We start from the raw sequence: 20,289 nt of genomic DNA, 5'->3' as shown, positions 1-20,289 counted from the left end.
CAGTGGGTGAAGGGTCTAAAGAGGTGTAGTGTCTCACAGAGATTCTGCACAAGAATATCTTTTATTTACAACATGGCGACTAACAATATTCAGGAAATTAAGTGTAAGGCTTTACAGAAGGAAAAAATTACACGGCTTATTTATAATCATACATACTGTAAATGAGTCAAAGCATGTTTTCCCAAGAATACATTAAAGATCCCCTCCAGACATGTTTTAAGACATAAAAAATATTCTAGTAATAACTGCTTGTAATAATTGGTGTCTGATGTGTTTTTTCCATAAAAAAAAATTATTACTCAGAAATTCTTAAAATTCCTCTGTCTGTGAAAAATCCAGAATCTGACTGTAAATACTGACACGCGATGTCTCCTAATTCTGTGAAGTCCATTCTCTGTGTATATGCAAGGAAGATGTGAGTGACATAATATACAAGTTCCAAACTGAACCACGATTGGCTCAAAAGTATATGTGTGCTGAGCAGCAAGCTGCACGGCAAAGTGACGATAAGAACAAAACATTTTGGAGTGGAGGGGGACTTCAGTGCATCAGAATGAACGTACTCAAAGTGCAAAGTGGTCACTGTTTCAATCGAGTGGTACGACCTGGAAGCTGTTGTCACCCCTGCCCCACTCTGCCTCCTGCTCTGCTGCATCCTGGTCTCCTTGATGGCTGGTCTTGCCCCTCCTCAGCTTGTCCCTCCAGTTGCGTTGGGTGCCGGTAGAGGGAGGCATGCTGGGAGTCGGAGCAGCAGAAACCGAAGACCTGGAGATGAAGATTTGGCTGGAGTTCGTCGTGGGAGGGGCCGGTGCAGGCGCAGAGATGCTGGACGGCCGCTGCATGGGCACTCGGTTGTTTCTCCTCAGGATGCCCAGGCGGCTGGGCTTCCTCTGGTTCTGCTCTGCCTGCTGCTGATTGTGCAGCTGCTGATGGAGGAGCAGATGGAAGTCCTCCTGAGGCGAAGAAAACAAACAGGCTGTCAGAGCACAAGAAGGATTGACTGTGGAGAGTGACTTCTGCTTTCAGAGCATCGTGCACTGAGCACCACCGGTGAATAAACAACTGTCCACAAATTATCAGGAAGCATGACGGTCATGAGAGGATGAGAGGGAGGATAATGTATTTGTTCTTTTTGCTTGAAGGGAACACTCAACCCAGGAGCAAAATAAATTTGAAAATGGTCACAACTGATGGGTTCAGTGTGTGCATCACTGTCAACCAGCGAATAGGATCGATATTCAGTTATGAGAAATGCAGAATATGGATGCTGATGAATTGTGGCTAACAGTGATTACATGTTATCTCTACCAGCTCTCCTTCCCCCTTCACTTTAATGTTAATCATAACGAAATGTTAAAAATTGGTCTATATTATAATTCAAGTTGAGCCTTTTATGTAGCATCTCTTTAAAACAGAGAGTGGCTGGAATACTCTGAATTTTATGACTGCCATAAATTGGGAAATTGCTAATTCCACCTCCAGTGTGTGTTATGGAGACTATTGTGAAAATGATTCTCCTCATTTATTAATTTTTATATTAGTTCACTCAATCACAAATTCTTTCTGCTGCCTCTTTTAGTTAGTTGAGGTGAAACAAGTTGTTTTAACTCAGGGTTGCAGTATTTTTTTAAGGTGATGGTCCAAAGAAAATACTTTTAAAAAGGGTAAGACTAACACCCCGTCCCCCCATAATTTGCATATGAACCCTAAGCTTAACCCATCAGATGACTGAAATTCAGCAAGGCAACAAATCCATAAAGAAAAAAATGTGTGTTTCTTCTGTGACAGAAAGAAAATACCAAGGTATGAAGAGCGAACTGCAACTTCACTGAAAATAAAAGACAGTTTCAGTTGAACTGCAGGATGCCGGTCTCTCACCAGACGAACACATGGGCCTGAGGCCAAAACACTGTGGCAGGATACCAGCTGAAGGCACATTCTGCATGTGCTGAATGTAATATGTGTCAATGTTAATGGTGCGTTTTATGGCTGAACACATTCTGTGCTCTGAAAGTAACACGTGAGCACTAATTATGTGTTTTGGTGTGTGGGTGTGTATGCTCTGCGTCCTACTTCTAGTCACACATATTTACATTTTCCCACTGGCTCCTTTTTGCTCAGTACGACTCCATATTTTCATTTGTTGTTATTTGAGTTTCGTGTTTGTTCAGCGATCACACCCTGCCATTTTCACTTCATTCACTTTTCTTTTGTCTCTGTCTGACTTGAACTCGTCTCAGCTTTACCTTCCAGGCCTCGACCTCCAGCGACAGCTCCAGACGTTTCTGCGCGGCCTCCAGCAGCTGGTTGTTCAGCAACATCAACTCCGTTTTACTCCGCAGCAGCTCGGCCTCCATCGCCTTCTTCCTGCACGGCGGAAACAGAGAATGACACATTCCTCAAAATAGACTCGGGTCTTTCAGCTTCCTTTTTTTTTTGTTGCACCTTTAAATCTTGATCCATCTGTCATTTCGAGGAGAGGTGAGTGTGTACGTCATGAGCGTGTACTCACTTCTCTATGGCCTCATCTCTGTCGCAGAGCGCCTGCTGGAGAACAGCACTGTCCTCCACTCGTTTTCCAGATTTGACCTTTTGAACGAGCAAGCGGGAGAGTCCAGGTTATGTCTTGTCACAACTCTTGTTATTACCTGCCTTTAACCGCACTGTCTTCACTCTCTGTTTTTAACAGGATTCTGGTCTAATCCCACCATCAGTCACACACCTTGTGACTCTCTGTATTACACAGTGAATTCCTGAAAGACTCAGATCACCGATAGGGTCACTTGTAAACTTGTCATGCCACATAGCTGAGCTTCAGTACGTAATGATCTGGCCAGGGAAACAATGAGGAAGATGATTCACGTGGGGAGTATCTCAGAACATTAATATAGTATCTCTGCACAGGCCTCGGGGCTATTTTAATGCCTCTACAATTCAACTGCCTTGCTGGCTATAAATTCCTGCTGCATTGCCAATAATATATCAATGAGTCTTTTATTATTCGAAGCTAAAAGCATCTTTAAGGCACTTGTAGCAATATAGTCAGATTTTAGATACAAATTGAAATTAAAAGTCGGAATGTGTGCATGTAAATAATTAGCCACCTTCATGTGCAAAGCAAACACTTTACCAGGAAACACACCCACTAGAATAAACTCACGAAAAAGTGAGACTGCAGGAACGCGATGAGGGTAAGTAGCTTTATATGAGTGCAGGTGTTGCCTTTACCTCTTTGGTGTGACTGATTGCAAGGGTGCGGGCCACATTCTTCAGCTGGGCCAGGGCAGCGTCCAGCTGGTTTTCCCCACGAGGGGGTTCAGGCGGGCCGGAGTCCGGCTCTGTCAGCGGTTGTAGCAGCCGCAGAACGGACAGAACCTCCTCTGTGACCTGGGATAGAAATGAGCAGAAATAAATCCTAATAATCCTGCAGAGTTGTGCATAAATGGGCCGTGTCCCGGTGCCGTGTGTGACCTTTACCCTCTCTCTGTGTTGGCTCCATCCCACTCCTTCTCTGTTCTCCTGCAGTTTGTCCACCTGGGCCTTCAGCTTGATGCTTCGTCTCCGAGACAGCTCCACTTCCCTGCGCACTTCTTTAAGCTGCAAACAAAAAACATCCCATCAGTGCATTTTAACCACCAGTTTTTTTGCTCTGCCGATAACTGCGGGCCTGCACACAGAAAGAGCCACCTCATGACGTTTTTGCACAGTGTAAATAGAAACTGCTAATCTGGATTCCTGGGTGAAACTGTGGACAAGAAATCTAGTCGTACCGGCTGAGATGTTAATCAGCACACGGGAACACTGCATGTATGCACAGATGAGCTCATTCACGGAAACGCACTCAAAAACACACCATGATAACTTGAGTAATGAAAGCTGTTAACATAAAGAATGAGGCAGAAAACATTTTCCGCCAACACTGTTTCCATCTCTCCGCTTGTAACCACAAATCAAGCCCTTTCATCATGAGGTGATAAACAGTCCTCGTGTTAAATGAAGTGGTTCACTGAGCAAAGTGAGGTTTACTGCGTTATTATGTTGAAGGACATGATTTTTTTTTGTGTGTGTTCTGAAAGCAAACTAAATGTTTGGTTTGCTCCTGGGTGACAGTTAGGAGAATCTCCTCCCTGACAGGTTTCACTGATCGACAAGCCTGTTTGAGGCTTTCGCAGATTTAACTTCATGCATTGTCAAAAAGATCCACCAACAACCTCTCTCTCATTCTAAACACAGACATTTAGAGACTGTTATCCTACCGTGTCTGAGACATGTCCCAGGGTCCGGCGTCTGCCGAGTGGCCTGCCGCTCCTGATCAGGTCTGGTAGAGTCCCGTCTATGTAGCTTCTCTGGAAGGAGCTCCCACCTTCACCGGCTGCTGACTGTGAGGAATCACCTGTCCCCTTTGAGGTCAGCTCACCTGGAATGTCATCCTCCTTGGAAGTTGAGGTGCTGCTGTCCTCGTCAACCAGCTCCTCTTCACCCTCATTGTTTGAATTCAATTCAGTGATGAGGCATGAGTTGTTAAAGGCCAGCGGATCAGCACAATGTCCACCGTCTAGGTCATCAGAGGCCAAATCCTCCTGTGCTGCATCCTCCTGAGACTCCTCTGGGTCTTCTGGCTCTGGTTCTGGTTTTGTTGGCAAAATTGTGGGTCTGTAAGACTGTCTGATCTCCAGCCTGCTCAGAGAGGAGTAGAGCTGTTGACTGGTGGTGATTCGAGGTCTCAGCCTCTCGTTGAGGGCTGAGAAAGACCCAGAGTAGTCCATGATCGGCTTGGTAGACGTCGCAGGCAGAAGCAGAATCAAGTCAACCACCTGCTGATACTGTCGAGTTAAGTATTAACGTGAAAGAACATGAGCAAGACAGCAAAACAAGGAGGAGGGAGGATGACGAACAGAATGTCTCCAAACTCGTTTATCCTGAATGGTGTGCGTCCTCACTGGGACACGACATGACACGATGTGAGGTCACTGGAGGCTGTGCCTTCATGTGGCTCGTCTGGGTTTTCTTCCTCCTTTTCAGTCGCTACACAAACACATGACGTGCTCACATACCACAGCCACAGGGGAACAAAGGGAGGAGGGCTTTTTGATCTTTCACGCAATCAGATTTTGCAGACTTGACGCGTGATACCTGCTTCTTTTGTCGTGTGACTTCAATGCAAAAACCAAAAAAACTGTCAGAAAAACACAGAAGTGCAATAAAAAAAGAACAATATTAGCCTCTGAGATGTAGTGGAATAGAAAGATATAGTTGCATAACATGGAAATACTCAAGTTATGTACAAGAACCTTGAATTGGTACGGTACTTGAGTACAAGTACTCAATTACATTACACCACTGCCAGTCTCAGTGCTGTAAGTCTTCTTTTCCTTATTTGATCAAAAATTGAAATAAAAAAAACTCGTATGGAGTCCAAACCACAGACTCTTATCTAGTCATCGATGTATTTTTGGAATTGAATCACTTCGGGGAAAACACCAGACGTAGTCCTTCCTTGCAGTTATGTTAAGATGGTAATTTTTGGTGACAAACCTCCCACATACATGTGCAGAGAGGAGTCAGTGACACATCAACACATCCTGTTTCAAAACTCAAAACTAGGCAATATCCTTGCGTTGCAGGGTGCACGAGCAGAACCTTTAATCTGATTACATTTACTTGGATCATGGACCTAGTTGAGCTGATGCAGGAGGAAGAAGTGGTTCATATTTGTATTGAGTGGATTTACAGTCAAGTGTTTTCCTTATCGGTGTCCCTGTTGAAGGTGTGTACGTCACGTTCTGTGCTGCACACTCTGCACGCTCTTTTGTCAGAAGTAGGTCACTGATTATTAAAACTGCTGATTGATCTTTCCTCCGCCCTGATCTCAAGTTATTTACATTTTATTTCAAATAGGTCAAACCTACTCGAGTATGTGGGACACCTTGTCTGTGCCTGTGTTTATATATCTGGTGTTTCAGTGATATTTTTGGAATAATTGTCAACAACAAGACAGAAAAAAGCACATCCCTGAAAGAAAATGTATGAAGAAGAAAATCAATTCTCAAACTGTCTTGAAAAAGATTTTTGTTTTTATAAAATTGTATCATAATTTTAATACTATTTTATCATATTTTTCCTTTGCTTTCTACTTTTAAATCCTATTTACATCTTTTATTAAATATGTTTTAGTAAATATGAAGCTAACAACAGCCAACAGCTAGTTAGCTTAGCTTAGCTTAGCTTAGCACAAAGACTGGAAACAGGGGGAAACAGCTAGCCCAGTTCTATCCACAGAAACAAACTCCACTAACCAGCAGCCCTAAAGCTCACTAATTAACACGTTGTATCAGCACGTTTGTTGTTCACAGGAGGTCACGTGACGAACATTTTCTGGGGGGCGGGAGCAGTAACTTCCTGGAGTCTCCGCTGGTCATCTGGGAACTGCCCAGAGCCAAAAGTCTGCAGTCTGGCATGTAACTGCTGTAAAACTGTTTAATCTTAGGTTTTGTAGGTATTGAACAAACGAGATATAACATGTTATCAGCCTGTAAACTGCTGCACTTCAGGGAAACACTGCACAGGCTTCAAACATGTACGGCGGAGGCACTCAGTGACAATGTGGGCAATGTCAGATAATAATAGAAGACAGAAATGGGGGGAAGTCCAATTCCAAGCAGTTTTTTTTTTTCTTTAAAGAAATGGATAGTGAATTTTCTCTTTGCTGATTTAAATAAATACATTTTAACCGTCCACATAATGTATGTTACAATGACAAAACTGCCAACTGTGATTATGCCTTGAGTAAATATTTGGTATCATTTTACATATCATGTCTGGATTGTGTGGCCAGGCCAAAAGCACTCGGCCATTTCTTAAGAAGAGAAACACGGCTGCTCTTTACACATTAATACAGAACAAAGCTGGAGTTTTGATAAAGTGTCTCATCTGTGATGGTTAACGGAATCAGCCCAAACTCAGCCGGCCACCCGTGATGAGAAGGAAAACAAGACGACAAAGACGGGATTAGAGGAGGCTGTGACTAAAGCAACGGGCCAATTTACTCTCCAGTCACACCAAAACACTCGACAAAAGACAGCGTGTGGAAGGAAGACTACCAATGCTGACAGTGTCCCATTCCTTCCATTCAGTTAGACAATGATCATTCCAACACGTCTCTTCACTCATGCCTGTCAGATAATCAGCATGTTTCAGGGTGTGAACGATACGTTATGGAAAAACAGCAGCAAGGGACGATTTTTCTTTTCTTCAATGTTTGGTATCAGTATGTTTATTCTTCATCAAATCCTCAAGTTCTCCACAGGAGAAATACAGTTTGTTTCTGTACTCACATCTTCCTGTCACATATTCACTGTCACTCATTGATATTTAATTGGTCCCCTCCTTTTTTCTTGTTCCTTGCCAGCTTCAAAGTCATCAGATCCATTAATAACACCCGAATCCCCATTGGTTCAAATAAACGTTATTTGTGACTTCCTGTTTGTTGCTACAGATCACTTTTGTCTTTTTTCTTCCCTTGTTTCTGTCTGTCGGCAGCACACCTGAACCCCAGGTTATCGGAGGCGGAGTCGGGGGTGTTGCCCATCCTGCAGGACACAGAATCAGAGCCATCGGTCAGGACAGCAGAGCAGCTCATCTGTAGACTCAGATTATAAAATACTGTGTTTACAACTCACCTGGTCGTGACTTGTGCCTTATGATTGGCTGAACCATCCACGGTGTCGATCCAGGAGCCACCGCGCAGCACATACATTGGTTGTGCTGCTGGGAAGGGTGTGGATGTCCACTCCCATGTGTTTCCCAACATGTCATAGAGTCCTGCAGGAAGATTCAGTATCGTTCATAAAGCATGAAACTATCACTGCAAAGTACCTCAGACAGGTTTTAATATATCTGTAACATCTTTTTCTGCCCACTGCTTTCAACTAAAAGGCATCTCTGTTACCATGAGACTTGTTTTTATTATTATTATTTTCTACTTTAACTACGGGACAGTTACCATAACTGTTTTGAGGAGGGAACGCTGTGACAGGAGAGATGCCATGGTATCCATCCTCTGCAGTGTCTCTGTCTGGAAACGATCCCTGAAACATACAGAAAGAAACAATTACAAAACATGTTTTTCACCTGAAAGTATTCACTAATTTAAAGAGGAAAATCACATCAAACACATATCATATTACTGCAACACTGTGTTAAAAGCATCTCAGTTAATGCAACATTCCAATTAGCAACACAGTCAAGTCTTCAAGGTCTGTTTAAATAACAACAACACATCATTACTGTTCAGTGGGTCTTACAAAGTTTAATCAGTTTGAATGCAAATTTGCATATTTAGCTGAAGAAAACAGTGTTACTATCTGCAGATATGAGGGGAAAACATGTGTGTCTCTTTTAAAATAAAACATATCAGTGAATCCACAGTCAAAGGCTGACCTGCCACAAGTTGCACCTGTTCACCTGGAACTTGTTTCCCCACGGATAAAGCCGACCTGTGACATAAGGAAAGAGATGAACTAGTTTCCCCTCTTTGACTCCCTCCATGCAGCAGACTGACCAGAAGCCTCAGTGTAAATTAAAACACACTTCTAACTCGGTCACATCAGTCAAAACTCCATCATAATGGTGGAACATACAGTATAAGTATTACAGTATACAGCACTCCATGCTTTCAACGTATTAACAGCGTACCTTGCAGCCCCCCACGTGCAGCCCACTCCCACTCCTCCTCAGTGGGCAGTCTCTTGTCCTTCCAGCGGCAGAAGGCCTGAGCATCATTCCAGCTCACCTGAACCACCGGGAAGTCCAGGTGCTCCCGAATGCCTGAACCAGGTCCTGCAGGCTGAGCGGTAGAGGGTCAGTGGGGTGAAAGTCAATGGGGTCTTGTTAGGAGACACACAAAAAACAACGGAAAAGACCTCACCTGTCTCCAAAACACCCGCTGTACAGGCAACCACCAAGGAGCAGACTGGATGAGAAAGAGGAGTCAGAAACAGTCTTTCAAATGGTGTCCATAAAGCCGATCTATCCAGAAAGACTGTGCATACAGGAAATGTGCCCAAATGTCTCTTTTAATGTGACTTGAGCACAAAAAGTGAAAGTACTCATTGTGCAGAGTGACTCCTTACAGAATAATGAATATTACGGGTTCTAATCATCGACGGATTAATGTGCACATCTTCACTGTTTCAGCTGCTGAAGGTGGGGCTGCTTTTAAATGCTTTCACTTCTTTTGCATCCATTAAGCCTGCAGGTGGAGTCTCAACCCGTCCCACCTTCACTCCACCCAGGAATGCTCACTCATTGTTTCTCTGCTGTCACTGAGATGTCAGCTGTTCTCATCAGCCGGTCGCATCCATCCAATAGCACATTGACACAGCTTCACTGCCGGCCAATCACCTTGCTGCTGTCTTTTTAAATAGGATTCTCTCTCTGCATTACTTCTATCATGCTGCTCTTCTTCAGCTTCCTCATTTCATCAGCCGCCATTTATCTTGCTGCTGCCCCTCAATTACAAATGTCCCCCTGTAGAGTCTAAGCACCAAAGACTTTCTGATAAGACACATCATCTGTCATAATAAACAATTATCTTGAGTTCATCTTCCCATTTAAGAAGCTTTCTTTTCTTGTGATGATGATTTCAATGAGTCGTTCATTGATGGTCAGCTGATGTGCCCCTACCTCAATCCTCTGTGTGACTTTGCTCTTCAGCTCCTCTGACACAAAGTCTTGAAACACGAAACTCCAGCCAAACGTCTCAGCTTCAGTTTTGTACTTCTGCGCTCTCACAAAGTCTCTGAAGGCCAAATCAGAGGCGTTATTACATCATTTTCAACTATGAAACACCCTGCTGACAAGTGTGAAGATGTATTACCTGAACTCGGCATTTGTGATGGGGTATTTGTCTATTTTAAAAGGGTGGACTGCAACTTCCTTGGTGGGAGACGCTCCATCTTTCCCATCAGCTGCACTGGTTCCCAGTAACATCTTTCCTCCTGGTATATTCAGCATCTCGTCTGCTGCTGGGTGTCAGGAGGAAACTTGTCTCGATCATGTTGGTTTGGAGTAAATTTAATCAATGTGTTTGGTATGTTCAGACACGAAAAGGTGTGATATCTTACCTGCCGCTGTCAGTAAACACGCGCACACAGCTGACATCCAGGACATTACTTTAACATTCATCTTTAACGCGCCTCGTAAAGCCAACATTCATTTGACATTACGAGTATAATACATAAAAGCTGAAGAGTTAACGAACAGCGGAACTTTTCAAACTTCGATCTGACAGATTCGATGTTCCCGGATCAATAACTCGTGATTGAAACGTTGTAAAAACACAAACGACGCCTCTGTCGAACCGTAGTATGGTAGACAATGAACTACAGTCTCATTTTAAACAAAACGAGCCGTCCTCCAAGCGAGACGAGTAACATTGATATCTATGTTCAAGCAGCAGTGAGACGAGAGCCCAGGGACCGTTTACAAAGTGCAAAACCGAAAACAGACTACAAAAATATTCAATAACTTAACCGTGCCACTCCACATACTGGGAATTGGCTCCTTGTAGCCAGAAACAGTTTTAAGGCCCTTCCAGACTCCACTGATGTTGTTGTGCTCCTACTGTTCCTCTATTTTCCCACATGTAGCTGTTTTTTTTCCCTCTCCGTCTCTCTCTAATCTTCCTCCTCAGCTCCTTTTACAAATTCTTCAGCTCCTCTTTACTTTGTGACCTAAAGATAATCTTTTTTTCCTCGAGGAGATCCTTTCTGTCAGAAGAAGTCCAGAGTTTGTTGTTGGGAAAACACCTTACAGTCCTAGAGGGTGCAGCATTCTCCACACAGAAGTTGATGTTGTCTGTTGTAAAGTGTGTAAGGCTGTCAAGGTCTCACACACTGTATAATGTCAAAAACATATGAACATTGGGTTTGAGTCTGTAAATCAATCAATTCCTGAAAGTAGATTAAAGCAATCATCGAGTTTGTGGAAAGCAAATATGACACCATGATACATGGTTTCATTGATGAAGATGTGGGTTTTTTTGTTTTGTTTTGTATAACCATCAGGTGTTCCTGGTGTTTGACATGAATTTGTTGCCAATTAAATTTTACCTTTAAAAAAATAATAACAGTGAAGTTAATGAATATTTTTGACAACAGGAAGTCTCTATAATTAACCAATATTTTTGGAGTATCTCTTTTCGGTTTTGCACTTTGTGGACAGTCCCCACACACTCCTCTCCCGGCGCCTGCACATGGAGACCAATGTAATTTGTCTCGCGCGGAGGACGGCTCGTTTTGATTAAAATGATGCTGAAGCTCATTGTCTACCTCACTGCGGTTCGAAAGAGGCGTTATTTGTGTTTTTACAACGTTTCGTTCATGAGTTATTGATCCGGGAATATCGAATCAGTATGTCCAACATTTCTGGCGTTTCTGTCGGACGAATTTCAACGTCGCAACGGAACTGGGTTCAACGGCAAACAGGTTCCGTGTGAAATAAAAGTTCCGCTTCATTTATCAACCAAGTAACAATTTGCACAGGCGAAAAAAAAAAACGTAACAAGCCACCAGTTAAACTACTGTACAACCAAGGTTTAAAACTTAGACCAAATACAATCTAAAGTATTTATAGGTTTTTTGTTTATACAAAGTGAACAGCCAGAACTTTTTTTAGCTCGTCATGAGTTTGTATCAGTATGTTAAGCGCTGTGGAAGAAGAAATACTCTAAACCTGTAGTCAAATAGGAATGGCTACATTTTAGAGAAATTGTTACTGTTCAGAAATGTGGTAACTGAGTGTATTTTATAAGATCAAATTTTTTGTACATAAAATCTAGAGCTAGCTTCCATCGCAGGCCGTGCAACTGTTTGAATAGCTTTACGTGGTTCATAACATAAATGCAGTCATTCAAGCAGAAAAAGATTTGTGGAGTTGAGCAAAGACAAAACACAACCACATCTTTCAAGAGCCAAGAAAACCTTTAATGGGTAGAAACAAAACTGAGTGGCAGAGGTCAGTGCTTTTAACAAAATCTCATAAATAAACCAATCAGAGGGAGGTATTGACAAATCCACGGAAAAAAAGAAACATGACTACCATAACAATGGTTTCTGACAGATGCTGTGATGGATGCTGCGGTGTTTAAAGCGGGCTGTCCATCAGACTGGGGCGCTTCAGAGTTCCAAGAGCGGGAACACGTTGACTGAACCGTTGGGTAAACAACTATCCCTGTGAGTATGATAACAGCTTCTTCGGTTGACCTCTAACCTTTGAGAGAAGACATTCCAGCGCGCATGATCTCGTCCACCAACAAGATGTTGCTGGCGATCACCGTGCTGAAAAGGAATAAAGACCCGTGTGAGAGACTGATGGGACGATGCACCAGGACAATTGGTCCTGTACAGTTTAAAAATGCGTAATCTCACCATGAATGGAGAAGCTGTTTCTTAACGCTGTAATTGTCCCATACACCTGCTTCTCCAGACACCATGGGTTCCCCTGAAAAACACCAGCATGTGAGTAAAAAACAGGCTAGTAATAGAAGTGAATTATTACCCAACTGGAACAATTAACAGTACCACAACGGATACTCTTTAAGACAAGAGGTGAATGCTTTACTGCAAATATGTTACTTGTACTAAATGTTTTGATATTTTAGTCTTTTCCCAGTTTATTTCCTCTATGACATCTATGTAATAGTGAGTATTCATTTGATGTTCGGTGTGTTAAAAAGGCTTAAATACTCTGCAGTGTACTATAGTTTGACCTCAAACTTAACAATGAAAACACTTCCAGTTTAATTGTGTTATTACAGAATATTACAGATTTTTGCACGACAGATATTGTGCTGTTAGGGTTCTGACCTGTGCTGAGGTCCACTCCAACAAGCTGACCAGACTCTTTGTACTCCATCTGCAGCTTCAGCAGGGTCTCCTGTGGGTCATAGCCAGAGTTCTGGGCCAAAACCTACAAAAGAAGGTGCATGATTAAAACCTACAGAGGCTGGTAAAGTACAAATCCAACAGATAACAAATCAGTTCTATTGTTTTTCCTGTCTAATGATAAACTTGGGTTGGAGGAACTGAGATATTAGCAGTAGCACAACACTGACAGACAGGGGGAAAGTATAAACCCCTCACCTTGGGGATGATGAGGAGAGCATCCGCAAATGCCTGCACTCCCAGCTGGGCTCTGCCTTTCACGTTGGACTTGTGTTTTACCAGAGCGTCCGCCACAGCCACCTCCAACGCACCTGCCCCGGGCACTACACTACCTGAAGAGACAAAGATTAAAAGAAGATACTCAGGAAATGCACAAGTGTCCCAGCACAATAAGACAAGAACAACCCGTTCAAATCAAAATCAGTCGCAAGAAACTTTGGGAAGTTTGTTCTGATCAGCTGAATACATGTAGGAGAGACAACGGCTCTCATAATGCAGAGGAAAAGACCAGAGTCACTGTAGCACAGACATGAGAGGCCAGGGAGAGCCACGTTAGCGTCCCTGGGTGTTCGCTGTGCAAATGACACATAAACCAGAATATGTATTCAAGCCAGTTGCAGTAAGTGGATCAATAACAATAATTCCAAACTATTACAAACCCTGAATTTGATTTAAATTAGGAGCATTGCAAACAAAATATTGGAACTGCACCCAGGTGGCAAAACAATACTGTAACTGAATCACTTTCAAGTACTTTCAAAAGTTAGCTGCAATTAATTGTATTTCCATAGAATCAAAAAAACTCCTTGGTGTCTTACCATCTTCGATGGCGTTCTTGACTGCCCGCAAACCATCCCTGACAGCATCTTTGATCTGTGTGAGGGTGTGTTTGTTGGGTCCCTTCACCAACAGGGTTACTGAACGAGGGTTTCCACACTTCTCGATGAATGTGTACTTCTCCTCTCCCTGCAAACACCATGAGGGAAAATCAACAACTCTGCCTAACACATCCATAAATGCAAACAGATTCCATGCACTTGAAGAAATTCATTTCACATCTGCTTTTCACACTGAATACTCACCAGCGTGTGCTCATAGACCAACCCAGCATTTCCCAAGCAGTCGGGTGTGAGGTCATCGACTGAATTCATGGCAACGCCACCGCAAGCGAGGGACAGCCTGCCAAGGGAACAAGACGTGTATAATTCAGTTGATGTGATTTAAGTGGGAATGGACAGCCTCAACAACTAATGCAAAGTGTTGTCTGTGCAGGTGCTGTTGTCCTGATGCAACCCAATCAAGCTGGCTCATTCACTGAGGTCTAATGAAGGTACTGCATCTCTGCCTTTTCCACAGTGCATTTCTCATGAAACACTGATGCAAGAGTTTGTTTAAATGCATTATAGATTGAGGGACTGAAAGAAAGCAGTGAATTTACACTTTGATTTTCACACATTAAAAATAAATTGCAAAATGCAGAAGGCGAGACATGTCACACCTCAAAAGTAAAAGCAGCAAGCATAACATGCCATACTGCAACATTTTTAGCGTCTCTCTGATAATACAAATAGGATACATGGCACCAGTCAAAAGTCTCAACACACCTTCTCCAATGGGCTTCCTTTATTTTTATTATTTTCTATATTGTAGATTAATCCTTAAGACATTAAAACTATGAAATAATACACGTGGAATTAAATAGTAAACAAAAAAGTAAACAAACCAAAATTTGTCTGATATTTTAGATTATTCAAAGTTGCCACCTTTTGCTTTGATGACAGCTTTGACCACTACTGGCATTATCTAAACCAGCTTCATGAGGTGGCCACCTGGAACACTCTGCAGTTAACAGATGTGCCATTTTGAATCATTCAACTACGTAAAGAGCAATGAAAAAATAAACTCTGAATATAGCTTCAAGAGCAAACACAAATACCACCAAATGCTACATGGAACTGGCTCTCGTGAGGACTGCCCCAGTGTTTAAGTTCATTACAGTTACCAGCCTCAAAAATAGTCAATTAACAGCACCTCAGATTAAAGCCCACATAGACATTACATTTCAACATCAACCATCCAGAGGAGACCGAGTCAATCAGGCCTTCATGGTCAAATTGCTGCAACGAAACCACGACTGAGGGAGACCAACACAGTAAAGAGAACTTCTCTGACCATGAAACACGAGGAATGGACATTAGACCAACGGAAATCTGTACTTTGGTCTGATGAGTCCAAATTTGAGATGTTTGCTTCCAAACGCTGTATATTTGTGAGACACAGAGGAGGTGAACAGATGGTATCTGCATGTGTGGTCCCACCATGAAGCTTGGAGGAGGAGGTGTGATGGTGCTGGGGCGCTTTGCTAGTGACACTGTTGGCAATATTTTAAAAACTCAAGGTACACTTAACCAGCATGGTTGAGATGACCTGAGATGGTTTCAAACCTAACTGCCACCGAACAGTGACCTGTATACTGCAACACTTCAGCAAGTCAACTAGCTAATGTTAGCATTACCACAGTAGCTAGACATTAGCTGAAGAGACAAAGATGTAAAGAAGGTGCTCGGCTCAACAAGACAAGAACAATGTGTTTAAAACAAGTTGAAGCACTGGTTTATAAAATACTCTGGGCGGTTTGTTCTGATCAGCTGAATACATGTAGGAGAGACAACAACTCTCATAATGCAGAGGAAAAGACCAGAGTCACTGTAGCACAGACATGAGAGACCAGGGAGAGCCATGTTAGCATCCCTGGGTGTTCGCTGTGCAAAGGATACCAACTGAATTTCACCAAATTCAGAGGATCCAAAAGACCTTTTACATGCGGTTTTTATCTACATATCCAGAGCAGGAGACTGGTCAGGTGGCCTGTTGAAGCTGCTCTGCCTCTGTTTGACAGGCTCAAGGGTGCTCCCTTGTGGCAAAGCAAACTAAGACTGTGAAAGAAGCAAGAACTGTGATGCGTTCATGGTGCCCTCTAAAAACAAGGACAGTTCCAACGATACGGTCATAAGAAATTGCTGACAGTGTGTATTGAGGAGTATGACTCACTAAAGTGTATAGAAACGACAGCACACAGGCTCTTGCTGCCTTCTCATTTCTGACACGCTGGTATAGTGTGAGGTTTTCATCTTATATTAATGTTTTTTTCTTTCAATTACTATGCATTTTTAACATTTCTTAGATCATACATTTAAGATTTTGGACAGCCCCTTTCTTGCACAAAATGCAGCACATTGTTCTTCTGCACAAAAAGCTATAGCAGGTAAAAAGTTACTTTCGTACCTCTCCATGTTCCTCCTCTTTGCCCTGCGCAGAGCTACAATGCCTTCCTTGGCGAGGGCATCCAGGGAGAATGGGTCAATACCCTACACGACAAAAGCAAGACGAAACTTCCAGTCATCACCATTTCAATAAATTAACTTTTATGTCGTCCTGAGCAAATTAACATTTATTCTGATCCGCTGAATACATGTAGGGGAGGAGCAGACTCTCCTAATGCAGAGGTACAGATCAGGTTTACTGTAGCACAGATACAAGAGACCAGGGAGAGCCATGTTTAGCATCCTTGGGTGTTCACTGTGCACATGTTGGCAATCATAAAATGCTTAGTGTTCAAATGAAAAGTCTCAAATTATATAAGAATATAACTTGCATAAAATCATTAGTGGCAGGATTTAGGTGAAGCAAACCTGATTTGATGTGTGAGACTTTCGCATTTACTTTTATCCAACTAATGTATGTTATATAGCCTCAAATAGGAAAACTGATTCAGAGACAGACTGAACTGGAGACAAACTCTCACGGGATAATATTGGGTCAATATTATCTAATATGTTTAACCCTTTTTTTTTTAAAGAGTATTTCTAACAGAACATTTAACACTATTTCCAGTGAGGAGACAACGACCATAGTGTGAGTGGCCTGTAGTTTAAACACCCATACTGCATGACATCCTCTACAAGCATACCTTCTGGTTAATGACGACGAAACCCTTCTCCCCATTAGGACAGACTTTGTTCTTCAGCGCGATGATCTTCTGCACACGATCCTCGATGAACTTCCTCTCTGCAGCCACAAGCTTCTCCCTCTCCTGTGCACTCTTGTAGAAGAAGCCGGAGTTGACCTCAGTCTTTTCGTACTCCAAAGAAACGTTGCAGGTCAACACATAGGCATCCTCCACCCTCTTCTTCATGTCTGGGTGTCGGGCACCATGGTCCAACACCAACCCTCTAATTAGCCTAAGAAAAAAAAAAGTGACCCTTAGATGTCTATCAGCAACTATAACTAAAGTGATAAATTGTGCCAAGCTTTTAGTAAACTCACTGTGTATCGCAGTCGGTCTTATGCTTCATCTCCATGATTTCCACCATGTACAGGTCGATGGGTTCATTGGGTTTAGCGATGGCCAGCACAGCATCTACTACAGCCTGCAGACAAACATGTCACATTAACCATTCAAAGAATGGCACAAAACAATCAGCTCCCTGCCAAAGGACCTTTTCAGACTTTTATTTAAGTTCTGCACTTCCTAACTATCTGCAACCAGCACTAACTGTCAGCTAACGTCCAAACCCAGATGTTCAGTGCTCAAAGTAAGTAAGTCCCTTTATAGCAATATAAATTATAGTGTTGAAAATGCATCACTCTGACCATTTGCTGAGTGTTAAATATAGTCGGAACCTCTTCACAAATGGCAAAGAGTTGCTTGTCTGGGGTTATCTGGCTGACTACAGCAGGTTCTGAGGGACATTTGTCATTATTTTACATTTTACAGCCAATAGGGACAGCTAGTCTACCTGCAGTATCAAGAACAGGGAACAAAGAAATCAATCATTGTTTGGTGCTGCAGGTCAAACGCTGACCCTCAGCTCAGTATACACTGAGCTCTGTTCCCTCATGTCTCACCTCAGTGAGCAGGTCTGCCAGCTCTTTGTGAACCTTGGTCCTGAGGGAGGTGCGTGCTACGTTGATGAGGGTCTCTCTGTCCATTTCCCGAGTCACCTTCAGCTCCTCCAGAGCAGCCAAGGCTTTATCCTTGGCTGCCTCGAAGCCCTCTGCAATGATTCTTGGATGAAGACCCTACAACAGGAATTAAAGGAGGTTATGGAAGGAATATATATCCAGATCCAAAAACTGGATATTTACATGTATTCTGAAGAGATTCACAAGTCAAATTCAGTAAAACAAACTAACAAACAAAAGATTACATTAATAAAAGGACTGATGTTTGGATGGATACTCAGACAGGCCCTCCTCTTACCTCGGACACGTAGAGGTCAGCCTGCTTCAACAGTTCTCCGATGATGAGGACGTTGGAGGTGGTTCCATCTCCCGTGATGTCATCCTGTGCCGTGGCAACCTTCGCAATCAGTGATGCTGTTGGGTGCTGAATTTGCTGAGAGGGAACGAGAAGATGAAAGACTTTGAAAACATCTCGCAAAACACAAAAAGCAAGCCATCATGGTTAAATGAAAAAATACTGTAAATATGGCTGCAAATCTTGACTTTTTTCATTATAAGCTATTTTCTCGATAAATTGATTGTTTGGTTAATGAAAAGGCATTTGGTTTACTACAATATGTGACAGAGACGCCACCTGAGAGGCTAGGACCTGAGAGTATGTATGTGTATGCTTTTCCCTCGTGGATCCACAAAGACTAATTTGAGCTGTACTGTGGAAATGAGTCAGAAGTAAGTGTAGTGTTTTGATTTCCAGCCTTATCTAGCAGCCAGTTAATCATACATGTAAAACTGTGCAATTATTTGCTCTGATATGTGAATGTGCTAAACATACTTACTCGCCCTTAAATGGCCACCACATATATTAGGGGTGTGGTCACTCTTTAACAATGAAGAAGGCAGTACAGAAAGAACTAGATGGTGTGACAGAAAGAGAGCCATGTCACAGCTCAGCGCTTCTTACCATCTCATGTAACAAGACGTTGCCATCTTTGGTCAGCTTGATGTCTCCTGCACCAGACACCAGCCTGCAGACCCAAACAGGCAGGAAAGGGTTAACGTTAACTGAGCAGAGCTAAGGCTGCTTCACTACTTTACAACCTCCCGCTGGCTTGTACACTGTTGGTCAACTGGTAACCAAGAAAAGTTAAAGTTTCCAGTCAGCCTTGCCCACAAACAACTGTTCACTACGTCCATAGTCTGCTCGCTAAGTGACAAGAAAATGTACAGGAACTGTTAACCATATGCCTGAACATCCTGAAATAATCATTCTGGCGCAGAATAATAAATAGTGTTAACTTGGTTATTAGTAATCATTCATTCACTCATTAGTCCCACCACTTGACGATAAAGCTCCGTAAACACTAACTTATGTTAGCGTTAGCGTAATCTGCTAACCAACTGATGCTAACATGCTAACGTTAGCCTGGTGCTTGTCAAAACGGATCGTGACGATGACTGGGCAGGGCAACGTGCGCCGGGAAAATCCGCTATCCGCTTAGCCAGGAGAGGCCTACATTATGATTTAGCAATTTTGTGGAAGAGAGCAAGTACACAGCGGAGGCTTTCAAATTTATTCTTTAATCAATGCAAAATAAGCTGCGACAGAATGATTATGTCGCTACCTGCGCAGTCTGCCGGTGAACTGCAGTTAACGTTAGCTACTTAGCAAAGTTAGCTTAGCACGCGTGCTGCACAAAGGGCTCTGTCGGTACACTCACATTTTCATGGTCCCCTTCGGTCCCAGGTTAGTTCTCAGCACGTCCTGAAGCCCCCGGGCGGCACTGATGTTTACCGCCAGAGCAGCCTGTGCCCTGGCCACCTCTGCTTTTGGGTTCAGGGATTTCACCGCAGCCATGCCGATGCCGCACAACCAGCGAAGTAAAAGTAAAAAGTATCGCCGGCAGGGACTTCGCACTGGTCGGGCTCGAAAGGAGAGTCCGTTTCCAGAAGGCTCCAACACGTGTTCTCGTGCTGCCTTTACGTAACCAGTCTAGGCTCGGACATCCTAACATTTGAAAGCTTCAAACTCTCCATTTACATTAGGACAAAATGAATCACGAGTTATCCAGTTCTAAGTGATTGCACCCTGTACTGTAATGATAAGGGAGTAAGAGAGATTCAGTTCACCCAAGAGAGACGTGAAAGCAACGTTAGTAAAAGCTCAGGTTAAAAAAAAATAGACTACCACTTGTTTTCTCATTAGCAAGAAGTGCAAGCTTAACATAAGGGCTATATATTAAAGTGCACAAATTGCTGTGTTATTAAAGTCAGACAACAGTTACATGGTTTGATTTTTTCCAATCAGCTTTTTCTTTTTATAAATTTGTATAAATTATACTCTGCACATTACAACAATCTAACAGAACAGTCAATCCTTACA

General features: G+C 42.8%; 3 protein-coding genes and 3 non-coding genes across 7 annotated transcripts; all 6 read right to left on the bottom strand.

Annotated features, from left to right (window-relative positions):
• Nucleotides 1–3: 3 nt before the first annotated feature.
• bicdl2l (bicaudal-D-related protein 2-like) lies at nt 4–4,965 on the bottom strand. The gene is made up of 6 exons (XM_076750841.1): nt 4,257–4,965; nt 3,478–3,597; nt 3,229–3,387; nt 2,513–2,589; nt 2,247–2,367; nt 4–953 (listed from the first exon to the last, which is right to left on the bottom strand). Exons 1-6 carry the CDS (start codon nt 4,764–4,766, stop codon nt 588–590), a joined length of 1,353 nt encoding a protein of 450 aa, XP_076606956.1. The 5' UTR covers nt 4,767–4,965; the 3' UTR covers nt 4–587.
• A 2,287-nt stretch (nt 4,966–7,252) lies between these two features.
• Nucleotides 7,253–10,491, bottom strand: sumf2 (sulfatase modifying factor 2). 2 transcript variants are annotated; one of them, XM_076750754.1, is made up of 9 exons: nt 10,125–10,491; nt 9,878–10,025; nt 9,685–9,799; nt 8,927–8,971; nt 8,695–8,845; nt 8,440–8,495; nt 8,003–8,087; nt 7,680–7,821; nt 7,253–7,589 (listed from the first exon to the last, which is right to left on the bottom strand). In XM_076750754.1, exons 1-9 carry the CDS (start codon nt 10,210–10,212, stop codon nt 7,490–7,492), a joined length of 930 nt encoding a protein of 309 aa, XP_076606869.1. In that variant the 5' UTR covers nt 10,213–10,491; the 3' UTR covers nt 7,253–7,489. The 2 variants fall into 2 exon arrangements, with proteins under 2 accessions (XP_076606869.1, XP_076606868.1); XM_076750753.1 differs by having other exon boundaries at nt 7,363–7,589; nt 9,878–10,022; nt 10,125–10,335.
• A 1,471-nt stretch (nt 10,492–11,962) lies between these two features.
• On the bottom strand, nt 11,963–19,860 carry cct6a (chaperonin containing TCP1, subunit 6A (zeta 1)). Its single transcript, XM_076750952.1, has 13 exons — nt 19,628–19,860; nt 18,871–18,934; nt 18,208–18,342; nt 17,853–18,026; nt 17,271–17,374; nt 16,915–17,185; nt 16,230–16,312; nt 14,027–14,123; nt 13,763–13,910; nt 13,143–13,276; nt 12,867–12,969; nt 12,429–12,501; nt 11,963–12,338 (listed from the first exon to the last, which is right to left on the bottom strand). The coding sequence occupies exons 1-13, from the start codon at nt 19,762–19,764 to the stop codon at nt 12,266–12,268; spliced, it is 1,596 nt and encodes a 531-aa protein (XP_076607067.1). The 5' UTR covers nt 19,765–19,860; the 3' UTR covers nt 11,963–12,265.
• On the bottom strand, nt 13,388–13,524 carry LOC143333372 (small nucleolar RNA SNORA22). The gene has a single exon (XR_013078270.1). It is a non-coding gene; the product is annotated as a small nucleolar RNA SNORA22 (small nucleolar RNA).
• Nucleotides 15,578–15,714, bottom strand: LOC143333380 (small nucleolar RNA SNORA22). Its single transcript, XR_013078277.1, has one exon. It is a non-coding gene; the product is annotated as a small nucleolar RNA SNORA22 (small nucleolar RNA).
• LOC143333379 (small nucleolar RNA SNORA22) lies at nt 16,394–16,531 on the bottom strand. The gene has a single exon (XR_013078276.1). It is a non-coding gene; the product is annotated as a small nucleolar RNA SNORA22 (small nucleolar RNA).
• Nucleotides 19,861–20,289: the final 429 nt, after the last annotated feature.

Source organism: Chaetodon auriga, chromosome 15, assembly GCF_051107435.1.
Source record: "Chaetodon auriga isolate fChaAug3 chromosome 15, fChaAug3.hap1, whole genome shotgun sequence".
NCBI lineage: Eukaryota > Metazoa > Chordata > Actinopteri > Chaetodontiformes > Chaetodontidae > Chaetodon > Chaetodon auriga.
The sequence above is the reverse complement of the archived record's forward strand: the minus strand, read 5'-3'. Positions and strand labels throughout refer to the sequence as shown.